The 15,534-nt window shown below is 53.8% G+C and overlaps 2 protein-coding genes across 3 annotated transcripts in view; one reads left to right on the top strand and one right to left on the bottom strand.

Annotated features, from left to right (window-relative positions):
• The window catches only part of USP35 (ubiquitin specific peptidase 35), a 75,991-nt gene extending 66,079 nt beyond the window's left edge, over positions 1 to 9,912 (top strand). Inside the window, exons 8-11 of the mRNA XM_060102977.1 lie at positions 4,579 to 4,672; positions 5,616 to 5,722; positions 6,261 to 7,527; positions 8,727 to 9,912. Coding sequence (XP_059958960.1) covers positions 4,579 to 4,672; positions 5,616 to 5,722; positions 6,261 to 7,527; positions 8,727 to 8,894 — 1,636 coding nt within the window. The 3' untranslated portion in view covers positions 8,895 to 9,912. The remainder of the gene's footprint in view (positions 1 to 4,578; positions 4,673 to 5,615; positions 5,723 to 6,260; positions 7,528 to 8,726) is intronic.
• A 378-nt stretch (positions 9,913 to 10,290) lies between these two features.
• The window catches only part of GAB2 (GRB2 associated binding protein 2), a 201,636-nt gene continuing 196,392 nt past the window's right edge, over positions 10,291 to 15,534 (bottom strand). Inside the window, exons 10-11 of one of the 2 annotated variants that reach the window (XR_009532947.1) lie at positions 14,554 to 14,873; positions 10,291 to 10,544 (exon numbers count right to left, since the gene is read on the bottom strand). Coding sequence is in view for 1 of the 2 variants with exons in the window: in XM_060102978.1 (XP_059958961.1) it covers positions 14,730 to 14,873 (144 nt within the window). In the remaining variant the exon portion in view is untranslated. Of the gene's footprint in view, positions 10,545 to 13,784; positions 14,874 to 15,534 lie in introns of those variants that run through there. The other variant, XM_060102978.1, reaches the window with a different exon arrangement.

The following is a 15,534-nucleotide window of genomic DNA, read 5'->3' as shown; positions in this document are numbered from 1 at the left end:
TCCTTTCATTTTACAAACTGGAAACATGTACGTAAAGCAGAGGAGATGCTGACTCAGGGAAAGGACAGCTAGATCAAAGTTCTTAGGTCAGAATTTTGAAGCTTATTCTTTTTTTTAAAATATTTTTATTAGTTTCTGCTTTATAACAAAGTGAATCAGTTATACATATACATCTGTTCCCATATCCCTTCCCTCTTGCGTCTCCCTCCCTCCCACCCTCCCTATCCCACCCCTCCAGGCGGTCACAAAGCACTGAGCTGATCTCCCTGTGCTATGCAGCTGCTTCCCACTAGCTATCTACCTTACGTTTGGTAGTGTATATATGTCCATGCCTCTCTCTCGCTTTGTCACAGCTTACCCTTCCCCCTCCCCATATCCTCAAGTCCATTCTCAAGTAGGTCTGTGTCTTTATTCCTGTTTTACCCCTAGGTTCTTCATGGCAATTTTTTTTCTTAAATTCTATATATATGTGTTAGCATATGGTATTTGTATTTCTCTCTCTGACTTACTTCACTCTAGGTCTATCCACCTCATTACAAATAGCTCAATTTTGTTTCTTTTTATGGCTGAGTAATATTCCATTGTATAAATGTGCCACATCTTCTTTATCCATTCATCCGATCAGTCTTTGTCTTTTGGTTGAAGCATTGAATCCATTTACATTTAAGGTAATCATGAATATGTATGTTCTTATTGCCATTTTGTTAATTTTTTAAAATAAATTTATTTTGGTCTGTGTTGGGTCTTTGTTGCTGCGTGCGGGATTTCTCTAGTTGCGGCGAGCGGGGCCTACTCTTCATTGCAGTGCGCGGGCTTCTCATTGTGGTGGCTTCTCTTGTTGCAGAGCACAGGCTCTAGAACGCAGGCTCAGTAGTTGTGGCGCATGGGGTTAGTTGCTCCGCGGCATGTGGGATTTTCCTGGACCAGGGCTCAAACCTGTGTCCCCTGCACTGGCAGGCGGATTCTTAACCACTGCGCCACCAGGGAAGCCCTTGTTAATTGTTTTGAATTTGTTTTTGTAGGTCTTTTTCCTTCCCTTCCTCTTTGTTCTCTTTTCCTGTGATTTGATGACTATCTTCAGTGTTGAGTTTGGATTCCTTTTTCTTTTTTGTGTATGTGTCTAGTGTAGATTTTTGGTTTGCAGTTACCATGGGGTTCTGATATGATAGTCTGTATATATATACAAGATTGTTTTTTAAGTTTCTGGTTTCTTAATTTCCAGTGCATTTCCAATATCCTGCATTTGTACTCTCCTCTCCTCACAATTGCTAGTTTTGATATCATATTTGTGTGTGGATGATTTCCTACCTTTATTGTATGTTTGCCTTTACCATTGAGCTTTCCCATTCATAATTTTCTTATTTCTAGTTGTGGCCTTTTCTTTTCTGCCTAGAGAAGTTCCTTTAGCATTTGTTGTAAAGCTGGTTTGGTGGTGCTGAATTGTCTTAGCTTCTGCTTGTCTGTAAAGCTTTTGATTTCTCTGTCAAATCTGAATGAGAGCCTTGCTGGGTAGAGTATTCTTGGTTGTAGGTTTTTCCCTTTTATTGCTTTAAAAATATCATACCACTCCTTTCTGGCCTGCAGAGTTTCTGCTGAAAAATCAGCTGATAACCTTATGGGGATTCCCTTGTATGTTACTTGTTGGTTTCCCCTTGTTGCTTTTAATATTTTCTCTTTGTCTTTAATTTTTGTCAATTTGATTAATATGTGTCGATGTATTCCTCCTTTCCCATGTTAGGGAAGTTTTCAGCTATTAACTCTTCAAATATTTTCTCAGGCCCTTTTCTCTCTCTTCTCCTTCTGGGACCCCTATAATGCAAATGGTGCATTTAATGTGGTTCCCGAGATTCCTCTAGTATATTTTCACTGCCCTAAAAATCCTCTGCTCTATCTGTTCACCCCCCTCTAACTCCTGGCAACCTTTTTACCGTTTCCATAGTTTTGCCTTTTCCAGAATCATACATTTGGAATCATATATTTGGAATCATATAGTATGTAGCCTTTTCAGATTGGCTTCTTTCAGTTAGTAATATGTATTTAAGGTTGCTTCATTTCTTTTTGTGGCTTGATAGCTCATTTCTTTTTGGCACTGAATAATATTCCATTGCCAGGATGTACCACAGTGCCATTTATCCATTAACCTACTGAAGGGACATGTTAGTTGCTTCCAAGTTTTGGCAATTCTAAATAAAGCTTGCATCAACATCCCTGTGCAGGTTTTTGTGTGGATGTAAGGTTTCAGCTCCTTTGGGTAAATACCAAAGAGTGTGATTGCTGCATAGGATGGGAAGAGTATGTTTAGTTGTGTAAGAAACCAAAACTGTCTTCCAAAGTGGCTGTACCATTTTGCATTCCCACCAGCAATGAATGAGAGTTCCTGTTGCTCCACATCCTTGCTGGCATTTGGTGTTGTCAGTGTTCTGGATTTTGGCCTTTCTAATAGGTGTGTAGTGGTATCTCATTGTTGTTTTAATTTGTATTTCCCTGACTGACATGATGTTGAGCATCTTTTCATGTGCTTATTTACCATCTCTGTGTGTGTGTGTATATATATACATATAAATTTTTTTGTGTGAGATGTTTGTTAAAATGTTTGGCTCACTTTTTAATCAGGTTGTTTGTTTTCTTATTGTTTAGTTTTAAGAGGTTTTTTTTTCCTTTAACAGTCCTTTATCAGATGTGTGTTTTACAAATATTTTCTCCCAGTCTCTGGTTTGTCTTCTAATACTCTTGACTCTGTACTTCACAGAACAGAATTTTTTAATTTCAATGAAATCCAGCTTATCAATTATTTCTCTCATGGATTGTGTCTTTGGTGATGTGTCTAAAAAGGCATCACCACACTCAAGGTCACTAGGTTTCTCCTGTTATTTTCGAAGAGTTTTATAGTTTTGAATTTTACATTTAGGTCTATGATCCATTTGGAGTTAATTTTTGTGACAGGTGTAGGGTTTGTGTTCAGATTCATTTTTTTGGTTTTGGATGTATACTTGTTCCAATACCATTTGTTGAACAGACTTTCTCTGCTCCATTATATTGCCTTTGCTCCTTTGTCAACGATCAGTTGACTATATTTATGGGGGTCTGTTTCTGGGCTCTTTATTGTGTTCTATTGATCTATTCAACTGTTCTTTCACCAGTACCACACTTAGACATCTTTTTTTTTTTCTTACTATAGGATCCTTTGATTTTTTAAATATCTTTATTGGAGTGTAATTGCTTTACAATGGTGTGTTAGTTTCTGCTTTATAACAGAGTGAATCAGTTATACATATACATATGTTTCCCTATCTCTTCCCTCTTGCGTCTCCCTCCCTCCCACCCTCCCTATCCCACCCCTCCAGGCGGTCACAAAGCACTGAGCTGATCTCCTTGTGCTATGCGGCTGCTTCCCACTAGCTATCTACCTTACGTTTGGTAGTGTATATATGTCCATGCCTCTCTCTCGCTTTGTCACAGCTTACCCTTCCCCCTCCCCATATCCTCAAGTCCATTCTCAAGTAGGTCTGTGTCTTTATTCCTGTTAGACATCTTTTTTAAAAGTCACAGTGGAAGTAAGCCTTGGTTTTGGCTGTGGTAGGACCTCCAGGCAGTTTCTTCTCTCTGAGCTTCAGCTCCAGGAGGAGGTTGGAGCTGAACTCTAGGAACTCCTAACATGCTGCTGTTGTGCTTCTCAAACTGCCTGGGGAAGGACTAGTTTTGTTTCGTTTTTAGAACGTCCAGTCTGCTGCAGACTCTCCCTTTTGTAGAATACAATAAAATGACTTACTAGGAAATGATCGTGTGCTTGTACGGTCATAGCACTGTCAAATCACTATACGAGGTTCTGAAGTCTCAGTTTCTGAACTTGCTTTGTCACAGACTGCTTAGTGGACCACACTTTGGTTATACTGTCTTGCACAGTGGGTGCAGGTTGGAGAGATGCCTACCTGTCTAGCCAGAGCTTCTTGGGAGAATGGGAGCTCAGCTGGGACTTGGGAATTGGCTTGTTCCAGGGAATGTGGTTGTCAGGAGGGGCTCTTTCTTATCTCCCATGGGATCAGACCCCTTCATGAGCCCCAGTTTACCCCCCTCCTCTTTTTTCAGCATACTCCTCACATTGACCCCCTCCCAGTTGAAGGCAGAGGGACAACTTGGGGTGGCAGGGGCCCTGAGAAGGGGCCGTAATAGTTGGCTTGGAGGGCCAAGGTTGGAGCAGGGCCTGCTGCTCTGGATGGGTCTGAACGCCATTTCTCAGGGAAGTAGGGAGAAGGGTGTGAGTGGCTGGTGGTGATATTGGCATGGACTCTGAAGCATGTCTGAGAGTTCCAGCTTTAAAACCCTGAGACCATAAGACCTTAGGACATTCGAATCTTCAAATTGTGGAGTGATGGGCTGTTAGAACTGGAAGGGACTGCAGGCGTCACCTCGTTGTCCAAGCCGAGTTGTTCACCTGCTCCTCCCTGGCGCCTGGCCCAGATTTGAGCTACAGGTGTCTGTCCTGCCTTTAGCTTGGAGTCCTTGGGTGGCCACAGTATGGGTGAGTAGAGGTCCTTTGGGTGCCCTTGGCTTACTCCAGGTGCCCCGCTCTGTTTGAAGTTTCAGACACTGTGTCCTCCGTTTGACTGAGAACAACTCCCAGCCCTTGATGACCAAGCTGCAGTGGCTCTTCGCCTTCCTGGAGCACAGCCAGGTGAGCGCAGGGGGCGTCGGGGGTGTTGGAGAGGAGGCCCGGTCTGACACCTCCCCTTCCCCACGACCTGCCTGCATCTGGCTGTGGGCCCGCACTTTCTGGTGTAAGTTGTTGGGCCGCAGTCCAGGCTGGCATGGGTTCACGGCTAAAGCCCAAGGGGCCGATTCAGCGCCCTTACTGGGCAGGCGAGGGAGTGCCTCCTGAGCCCCTCTGTGCTGTGCTGCCCACCTCTCCCCCACCAGTGGTTCAGTCCATTCTATTGGGTGTTGCTTTGTTGGTCTGCTGTCATTTTTGAGCACTCATATTGCCTGCTAGGCACCCTGAGGGCTGTATTTGTTTTAATCACTGTCTCTGCCCTCCTGGAACCTAAAGCCCTTGGCCAGGCAGGCATTATGCCAGGCCCTGTGCAGGGGCACAGAGATGAGTCAGCCACAGTCCTGCCTCCACGGAGCGCGTAGTCTGGTGGGGGAGAGGAACCTGCAGATAGCAACTGTAGTGCTCGAGCAGAGGGAAATGCGGGTGTAGTGTGCGTATTAGGGAGGGAGAGTTGATCATGATGGGGATGGGGGCTGTTGGGAAGACACTGTGGGACACGTGACACTAACTGCACCTGGGACTTGAACTCTATATAGCTAAGCTCCTGACAGGGGAGAAGGGTGTTTCAGGCAGAGGGAATGGCAACGAATAAGGGCCTGGAGTGAAATGTGAGGTGTGTCAGGGAAGAGCAGACTCCTGGAGGATTGTTCATCTCCGTGAACCGGATGTCCTGCTTATAGGCTGCATGGTCTTGGTGGGATGAGTCAGGGAAGGGGGAGGACTTCAGTGGGGAGGCTGGAAGTTTGGGGCAGAGTCCCCAGGGCCATCCTCAGGCCTAGCATGCTGTGGCGCTGGTTGGTGAGTGGCCCCGGCTCCTGGCCCTGTCTTTCTCCCTCCTTGGTCCTAGCGGCCTGCCATTTCTCCAGAGAACTTTCTATCTGCATCCTGGACACCCTGGTTCAGCCCTGGCACCCAGCAGGACTGTTCGGAGTACCTGAAGTACCTGCTGGATCGGTAAGGGAGGCCAGGCCTGGCTGTGCACGGGGGCTCCAGGTCTGGAGAGGGTGCTTGTGGGAACGCCCCCTCTCCCTGGGCTGTTGTCTCTTCCTGGAAACGGGGGCACAGCCCTGCACTTGTGAAAGGCTTGGAGCAGATGTGTGTCGTGAGTGTGGGGACAGGGGCCGAGTGGGAGGGAAGTTTTGGAGATGCTGACGTGGACCGTGACTGGGAGGGTAAGTGTGTGTATGTACACTATGCTGTGCTTGCCTGAGTGTGCATGTGTGTGTTTTCTCATCAGCTCTCTGGGGGCACATGCACGTCTTTTTGTGGCAGGTTTGTGAGCCTTATGCAGGTAAGTATGTAGCATGTGTGCCTGGCTTATGAGTGCATGTGCACGGATGCCATTTTGTACATGCATATGTATGTTCCCTGTGCCTTCTCCTGCATGCGTGTAAACATGTGGCCAGCTGAGTAAGGTAGATGCACAGGTCAGGCCAGTGCACTGGGGATGGGTCTGTGTGTATGGACGAAGGCCCTTTGCTCCCTGCACCAGGCTGCATGAAGAAGAGAAAACTGGGACGAGGATCTGCCAAAAGCTCAAGCAGTCCAGCTTGCCCTCCCCGCCCGAGGAGCCCCCTAGCCCGAGTCCAACCTCTGTGGAGAAGATGTTCGGAGGCAAGATTGTGACTCGGATATGCTGTCTCCGCTGCCTTAACATCTCCACCAGGGAGGAGGCCTTCACGGACCTCTCTCTCGCCTTTCCCCCGCCCGAGCGCTGCCGCCGCCGCCGCCTGGGCTCAGTGATGCTCCCTGCAGAGGACGTCGGCGCCCGGGACCTCCCTTCGCCATCGCGAGCCCAGGCGCCAAGCAGGGCGGCTCCTCAGAGGCAGAGGAAACACTGCATCACAGGGGACGTTCCCCCCACCGTCCTGAACATTGAAGGTCTGGGCCCCCAGGGCCCCGGGGGGCAGAGCAGTCAGGAGGAGGCAGCAAAGGGGGAGGAAGAGAAGGAGGAGAAGGCGGAGAAGGTGGAAAAGGAGGAGGAGAAAGTGGAGGAGGAGGCCGAGAAGGAGGAGGAGGCCGAGAAGGAGAAGGAGGCCGAGAAGGAGAAGGAGGCCAAGAAGGAGAAAGAGGCCGAGAAGGAGGAGGACGGCCTGGGCCCAGGGACCCTCAGAAATGCTTCTACCCCCTCTGGGGAGGGTTCCCGCTCGGTCCTGGACCTGGTCAACTACTTCCTGTCGCCCGAGAGGCTGACGGCAGAGAACCGCTACCGCTGCGAGTCGTGCGCCTCCCTGCAGGACGCCGAGAAGGTGGTGGAGCTGAGCCAGGGGCCGCGCTACCTCATCCTGACCCTGCTGCGCTTCTCCTTCGACCTGCGCACCATGCGGCGCCGCAAGATCCTGGACGACGTCTCCATCCCCCTGCTGCTGCGGCTGCCGCTGGCCGGGGGCCGGGGCCAGGCCTACGACCTCTGCAGCGTCGTGGTGCACTCCGGGGTGTCCTCGGAGAGCGGCCATTACTACTGCTACGCCCGCGAGGGTGTGGCCCGCCCAGCCCCGAACGCGGGAGCGGCCGAGGGGCCGGAGCCCAACAACCAGTGGTACCTGTTCAACGACACCCGGGTGTCCTTCTCCTCCTTTGAGTCTGTCAGCAACATCACCTCCTTCTTCCCCAAGGACACCGCCTACGTGCTCTTTTATCGGCAGCGGCCCCGGGAGGGGCCTGAGCCCGAGCCCGGCTCTCCCCGAGCCCGGGCAGAGCCCACCCTCCACAAAGACTTGATGGAAGCCATTTCCAAAGACAACATCCTTTTCCTGCAGGTGAGCAGACCCTGGGGGCAGAGGGGCTTCCCAGCACCCACGGGCTCAGATGGTGACCGCTCCTCTCTTGGAGTCTGTTCCTTTTTCCCTTGATCCATTCAGCTATCATTTAGTGCTGGGGAAGATTGGTGGGCCAGGCAGACGTAGCCCCATACTTCAGAGGAACAGACATGAGGAATGATCAGCTTTTTATTAAGGTGTCGTAAGTGTGCTGGAGGAGAGGCTCTGTGAGCAGTGGACACGAGCGGATGGGGGAGCCGCCCGGCTCCCTGAGCCTCTCCTCTCCCTGAGCCTTCGACTCCACTCTGTAGAGTCAAGGCTGGTATCAAAATACTTTGCAGCTGAAACAGCCAGTGCACGGCCGCCGCAGGCAGCCGGTGTGGGCATGTCAGGACCCCTGGCCAGCAGCACCTGCGTGCCGTGGGGACCTTGGCTCTGCTTTTGCGTCTCTGCCGAACTGTCCAGGTGAAGGCAGGGCTGGGCCCATGGTAATAAGGCGAATCCGCGGCTGGCCTCAGTTCAGCAGGAGGAAGAGCTTCCTCGCTGGCAGAGGGTTCCTTGTGCCCTGAGAGGCAGAGGCTGGACAGCCACGCCAGGAAGCCTGCAGAAGAGTCCCTGGGGGGGTACGAGGTGACCTTTGAAGTCTCTGCACCTCCTGCTTTCTGGTGCCATGTCAGGCCCTCGTCAGCTGTTCACAGTCCAGTTAGTTAGTAGGAATGAGTTCTTTTCCTCCAGGGGGCTGGGAGTTTTGTTTTTTTTGTGGTACGCGGGCCTCTCACGGTTGTGGCCTCTCCCGTTGTGGAGCACAGGCTCCGCGGCCATGGCTCACGGGCCCAGCCACTCCACGGCACGTGGGATCTTCCCAGACCGGGGCACGAACCTGTGTCCCCTGCATCGGCAGGCGGACTCTCAACCACTGTGCCACCAGGGAAGCCCCGCTGGGCGTTTTTATTCGGGGGAGGAGGAAGAATGCTTTGGAAGCCTAGATACAGGATGGCTATGGGTCCATCCCACCCATCCTCCCAAGCTGGAGTTCCTCTAGGGCAGAAGCTGTGGCTCGTCTGTGCCTGGCCCTGGGGACTGGGGTGATGCTCGGAAGGGCTGGGTGGCATTGGGGGCGTGAAGGGAGAACTGAGGCTGCAGAGCCTGCCTGCCTCTGACTGTTAAGCTTCCGGCCCCATCCCCATCTGTATTTCCAGGAGCAGGAGAAGGAGGCGCGGAGCAGGGCGGCCTACATCTCTGCGCTCCCCACATCTCCACACTGGGGGCGGGGCTTTGACGAAGACAAAGATGAGGATGAAGGCCCTCCGGGGGGCTGCAGCCCTGCAGGTGGCAGCGGTGGTGACTTCCACAGACTGGTCTTCTAATGGGAACCCTCATCCCCTGGCCTGCTAAGCACTTGTGCGGGTGCCACAGGCAACCTCAGTGGCGGGGGTGGGGCCCAGGTCCCGGGCAGAGGTGCTCGGCCAGGTGGGGTCTGAGGGAGGCTGCTCAGGTCCAGTCCTAAAGGCAGGCCCTTCTGAGGGCCGGCCAGAGAGATGGAGCGGGGGCTTCTGGGCCCCTGCCCTCAGCCTGAAGGGCACACGGAGACTCACTCAGATACAGAGGTGAGACCCAAGCCCCTTAAACCGGGCCTCCGGGCCCGACACTGGGATCAGCCCCGTTAAGACTTACTGACGACAGACACCCAAGTGTCCTGGTCAGCTGGAAGCAGCTGAGATGGACACTCTCTGGGCCTTGTCCCCTACCCCCTGCAGGCTATCCCACAGGGCTGAACGTCACAGCGCTGGTGTTTTGCCATCAAGTAGCAGTTCCTTCCCAGCTCCTTTCAGACAATCATCTTGTTTCTCTGTAGTATACAAAGCAGAGGCGGATCCAACCCTAGCACAAAGAAGGCGGCTGTGTGTCACCCCTCTGGCTGCCTTCTGGTGTCTCTGAGGGGCCTGAGGCAACGTCTGTGGGTGCCTACACTGTTTGTTTGTACTTTTTTTTGAGAGGCGTGTAGGTGGGAAGCAGCCTGGCACAGGACCAGAGCCTGTCCTCCCGACACCAAGCAACAACGCACAGCGGGGAGGACAGCCTCTTAAGCCTCTCTCCTGCCTCAGTGCCTGAGATGCCACCATTTGCATCCCCCTTCTGGTTACGAGAGAGCGAGTCCTTAGTTTCCTGCAAGTAGGTTTGTTTGTTTGTGTTTCTCACGACGTCTGTCCTGAGGGAAGCTGGCTGGCTCAGCGCCTCAGCAGTTGGCCATCATCGTGGGGCCGGTCTGGGGAGGAGCAGATAGTGACCTCATTGTGCCCTGACACTGCTGTACCCCTTCTAAGTGAAGAGAAGAGAACCAGGGTCTCCAACAGGAATAAAACTAGGTTCTCGGAAGCCTTGAAAGCTGTTGTTCTTCCCGCCTCAGTCACTGGCTGTGAGGGCAGCTCTACCCTTGGTTTCTTGCTGTGTCTGGACAGGAAGGAAGGGACACCACCCCCTGCCCTGCTGACTTGTGTGCTGCCCCAGGGGAGGCAAGCGTGCCCTACACTGAAGTGCTGTGTAAATCAATCAACGGTGAGGACTGGTGGTGCGGATGTGCCCAGATAGATAGATGATAGGGGTGGAGGGGTGGGTGCACACGCTGGGGGCCGCCCTAACAGGATACTGTTAAGGGACTGATCTGTCAAGTGGGGCTGGAACTCATCCAGACCCCAGGGACTCTGGGCTGCTCGCTCAGAGATCGCTGCTGCTACCACATTCCTCCCTGCTTACCTCTGAGAATCTGGGGTGGGGGTGGGGGTGGGCTGGGCTCAGGCCAGGAGGAAAGTAGGCGGCAGCCCTCAGGTTCCAGCCATCTTGGAGCTTGGGACTGCAGTGGCCTGGCCGGGGGCTTCAGGGGCTGCAGGTGGAGGAGTTTTGGTCCAAAAGCCATAGACCCTTGAGACCTCAGGGACCAGCGAAAGTGGGCCGACAGTCGTCTGTCTGTCAGAGACAGAGTCATGCTCAGAATTCATCCTTTTGGTCCATTGAGCCTCCTAAGAAAGATGAATTGGCAGATGTTACTACAATTTCCATTTCATGCACCAGGAGTACAAATTCCGAGGTAAGGAAGATTCACATGTGTTCTCAACCAAGAAAAGGTACCCAGTTATTTCCTGTTCAAATGAAAGTGGAGCAGACTGGCACAGCGCTGTCCTAGGACTGTGACAGGAAGGATTATCCCATTGAGGGCAGGTGTCGTGTGCAGGCCTACAGCCCCGAGCCGGGATCCCAGTGTGTGTGCGTTCCATCCCCAGCCCCTCCGGACGAGACACACTCAGCAGCCCTCCTGGTTGTGTCTAATGGACTTTATTGTTGTCCAGACCCAACACCATAGTAAAAAGGGACCTGCAAGCTCCAGGCCTGTACCATGTGTCGCCACAGCAAAAACAGGACCCATGTGAACACGTTCCCACCCTTCCCCAGACCTACTCACAGGATAAATACGTGTTACAAATCTTTTTAAAAAGAAAACAGAATAAATTAATAACTTAAGTGATTAGGCACCAACAGTGATTTGAAAAATTAAATGTCAATTTTAAATGGTAAGAGGGCCAGAAACCTAAGACTGGGCTTCTTCTAGCCCATTTTCTTTTCCCGACAAAGCAACGATTCTGTGGGAAATGATCCTAAATTTCAAGACACATGTAACCAACAAACACATAAGAACACACGCCACCAAATATCACATGACAGCCTGAATCTCCAGGGGGACCCCTCATCAGGCAGCCCACCTGGCCCCAAAGAGCTTGGTGCGTTCCGGAAGGAGGGGGCTTTAGAGCTCATGCGCTCAGCCTCCTTCCCCCACGTTTTGCAGAAGGGCCAGAGGGGGAAGTTCATGCCAATTTCCCTCCTGCCTGGCACTCTGTTTCCAGAGCCCTGTCACGGGTGTGGGTCAGCCACAGCTTGGGGCCGAGGCCTTAGCCCTGTGGCAGGTAAATCCCTTGAGAACAGCTGTGCTTCTGTCCTAGGAATGGGACATATTTCAATGGTTTCGAATGTAGAAGTTACTGAAATCAATCTAGGGAGGGGACTGGGTTAATTGGCCAGTGCTCTGGGTGCCACCTATATCCCTGGTGATCCAGACCCTCGAGAGAGAAGTCACAGAGCAGGGAGTAGCTACAGAAGAGGCCTCAGGGCCCTTCTTCACCAAGGTGGGAAGGAGACACAAGCTCCGTACCACTCCTTGCAGAGGTGGAGCTGGAAGGGGGCAAGAGCAGCTGCTTCTCTGAGGAGCACCAGGCAGGACGAGGCCTGTGTGAGCTATGCAGGCTGACGAGGCATCCTGGGGTCTCAGTCCTTGCCAGGCCACCAGGAGAGGTGGATTCTGACCCACTGAAGGCCAAAGGACCAGTTTTTTACACTGACCAGACGGGAATATCAGACACTTGGTACTTGGGGCTTTTGAGCCAGTATCTGCTTTCAACAGGCCCATTTCCTCTTCTCTTGAACTTCCTGCCGTCTCTACTCCCGCCTCCACCCGAAGGGTTTGGGGGTTATAGGAACCAAGAACTGGAGGGAGGCCTCCTTGGTGGTTAGATTAGAACACCTCAAGTCTCTCAAGACTCCCCCCCAGTTTCATTCACAACATGGCACATTCACAAAATGCTGACATTATTAGGGCACCTGGTGATCAATAGGGGAGGATGCTGGGAACTGAGGGTACCAGTACCTGGGCCCACCTGTAGCCTATGGGGGCACAGGGGTGGCGCCATTCAAAGCTCTGCCACGTGAGACCCTTTGCAGAGGGCCTTAAAGGGACACAGGGCTGGGCAGAGGGAACCACCAAACCCTGCCCAGGGTAGGCCACTGCCACCACCATTACCATTTCACCTGTGGGGACACCAAGGCATGGCCTCACTGCTTCTGAGAAGCTGGGCCCATACTCCCAAAGGTCTTCTGTTCCAAAAGCACAAGGTTCTCTAAGTCTCTCTGTCCATCTTCCTCCACCGGATCCCAGCCTTGCCTTCCTTTCCTCTAAAAATCTGACCCTTCTATCTCTAAGGCCCCTGTCAGGCACCCCCTTTTCCTAGAAACCACCTTCCCTGATCTCCACCCCCTCCCCACTCCTGCCCCCAGCACCAACCTCCTAGAGAAGGAGCCTCGATTTCTCTGCACATTTGTCAGCATTTTAAGTGTCTCTCATGGCCATTACCAACGTGTCCTTGTCTTTTTTCTCATCGACTCCGACCTTCTCAAATACAAAGTCCAATTAATTCCTGTGTTCTCAGTGCCTAGCCCAGACCTGGCCATAGCAGCCATTAATGAATGCTTATTGAATTGATAGGACTAATGCTAGGAGGAAAGGGGCTACTGTTGAGAAAATTTCTCCCAGGATAGAGTAAGGTCAGGCCGCAGGCCTGGGGTGTGTGTGTTTACACAGGCTCACAGGAGCAGAAAGGTGAGCGGTAGCCACCTCCCTTAAATAGGGTGGGAAGTCTTTTTTTTGGGGTGGGGAGGAGGAAGGTCTGTTCACCCCAGGGTAGGATGAAACATTTGGTCTGCCCACGTTGCCTCTGAAACACTTAAAAATTTGGCCAAGAGCTTTAACATAAAAGAGCCCCCCTCCCCAGACTTAGGAGAAAAGAGCCTGGCGTGATGCCCTTCCTCCTGTCCCTGGCAAAGGCGGGCAGAGGGTGATGCTGATCTGGTGGCCTTTTAAGCCATGGGAGGAGAGGCCTGCCCTCTCCTGTCCCTGTAGCTAGGCATCTGGGATTCGACAGGGCAACAGAGGGTGACGTGAGCTGAGAACACACTCTGGCCTGTCACCAGGCCACACTTGTACCCTCCTTGGGACCTGACACAAAACTCAGCCAAACGGCACAAGCTGCCGGCCACTCCCCCGCGTCATCCACTAGGCTCTGTTCCGCCCTGCTTGCTCCTTTGCCCTGCTCTGCCCGCCTCCCATCCCATCAGTCCTGGGAGCTGCCCTCGCCTGCGGCCATGCACATTGCTCCCCTGACCACCACGCCAGTCCTCACATTCTGCTCCACCCTGCGTCTCCACGGCACTGCCCGGGGCTCGCCACCAGGCCCTCCGGATGTACTCAACCACTAGCTGCGCCTCCCCTGGCGCACTGCCCATCTTGCAGAAGCTCAGTTGCAGCAGCGTCTTCGCTCCTGGCCAGGGCGCCGCCCTGTGTCTCCACCCAGGCCGTCCCAGGGTGGCCCCTCAGTCGTCCCCCCACCCCCACGCACCTCCACGCCGCACACCGCGTCGCCTTCCCACAGCTCCGCTGCCCCCCCACCACCACGTCGGCGCTCCCACCCCACGCGCTGCATCGCCCAGCACAGTCCAAGCCTCGTGGGCGCGGCGCTCTTGGCTGGGTGGGGTCTCGGGGGAGAGGTCTACGCTCTGCCCCAGAGCGGCAGAGCCGGGCCTGTGGCCCCACAGTCCCGGGGGCCCGGCCCCGCAGGGTCTTCGTCACCTCGTCTCCTGCTCCTTGCTCTGGGTTGCCCGTCATCCTCGGTCTTCCCCTCCTGCTGTCCTCATCCTCTGCCTCTCCCACCCGGCAACAGCCGCACTGCCACTTGGCCTGAAAATGGGGGACCACCGCCCTTCTGCATCTGGGGGTCTAACTCCTTTGTCCCTCAAGACCACCTCTGACCTTCCTCCTCGACTCCTTCATCTTTTGGCGGCCTTGCCTCTCCCCTACCAAGAGAGACAGGGCTGAAGAAGTCTGTATCCACTTTGGTCCGCTGGTCCTTGGCTCCCTGGGTCAGCGAGACGACTTGGCTTCCTCCGGGACTGGGGGAGAGGTAGCCCAGTAGCGGGAGGGACAGGGGCTGAGAGCGGTGCCCAAAGGTGAGGTGTGGAATCTGGCTCAGAGCCCCAGCGCCGCCCTCCACACATCTGGTAGGTATTCGGGTCTAGAGGGCAGGAAGAGGCTGAAGGATGCTTTCTGGCAACAGCTCTAACTAAGGTGGGTAGAGGCACGGCCACTGCTGAGAAAAATCAAAGGTGGGCCCCGAGTGAGCCGAGGAAGCGCCTCCATCAGGCCCTTACCTCCCAGGGGAAGGGGTCAAGGTCCCTGATGTCAAGTGCTTTGAAGGCCAGAGTGGCAGAGTAGAGAGAGGGTGGGCAGGAAGGCGTGCTGGAGAGGAGAAGGGGGAGACAGACGGGGCGGCGGCGGCTCTGGAGACGCCGCCTCCTGGCCCCTCCCTGGGGCCGTGGCCCGCGCGTCACAGCTTGGCCCCCTTGGAGGGCTCCGAGGACTGCCGCACGTCTGTCCACTCCTGCATGGTGCTCTGCAGGGCCTGGGTCTTCTCCTTGTCCACTTGGACGTAGTCCACCTTCTCGTCGGAAGTGACTGATGACGTGGATGGCTGGGGGACAGGGCGGGGAAGTGAAGTGGCTGTGAGTTATCGGTAACGCGGGGAGCGGGCGGGCGGCTCTTCCCGAGGTGTTTCCCAGGAGAGGAGGTGGGGCTCTACCTGCGTCTCTGACCTGCCTTTTCTTTCTGAAAGTGGCCTGTAAGGCCTGAACTCGCAACCGCACCATCCCTCCTGTTTGATTCAACAGCCCCTGCCCGCCGTCCCAATGTCCCAGCTCCTGGGGGGACCCAGGCCCTTCCTTGGCCTGATGGATGGCTCCAGGCTTTCACCTGCGCCTCCACCCACCTCCCTGTGGCCACTTGTCCAGGGGAAGGACTGTGCCGGGTGCCAACAAGCACCAGCCACAGGGCTTTGTGTGTGGCTCGCGGTGAGCACGCATAGCCACCCTGTGCGGGATGCTGTGCCGGGGCTGCTGTCTGGACTGGGCAGCTAAGTGTGCTTCCTGAGGGGGGCCTTTCCCAGGCCCGGAAGCCCTTCTGCAGGCTGCACCTGGACAGCGAGTTCTCAAAGAAGAACTCAGGACCAGGACACAGGATCCCCGAGAGTCTCGGCTCTGTCGTGGATTCACACGTGACCTCGAGCAGCTCGTGTCTCCGTGTGCATTCGTTGGCCCATCCGCACGACGGTGGGTGGGCTGACGGATGCGGTCCTA

Source organism: Mesoplodon densirostris, chromosome 7 (genome assembly GCF_025265405.1).
Source record: "Mesoplodon densirostris isolate mMesDen1 chromosome 7, mMesDen1 primary haplotype, whole genome shotgun sequence".
Taxonomy (NCBI): Eukaryota; Metazoa; Chordata; class Mammalia; order Artiodactyla; family Ziphiidae; genus Mesoplodon; species Mesoplodon densirostris.
The sequence above is the reverse complement of the archived record's forward strand: the minus strand, read 5'-3'. Positions and strand labels throughout refer to the sequence as shown.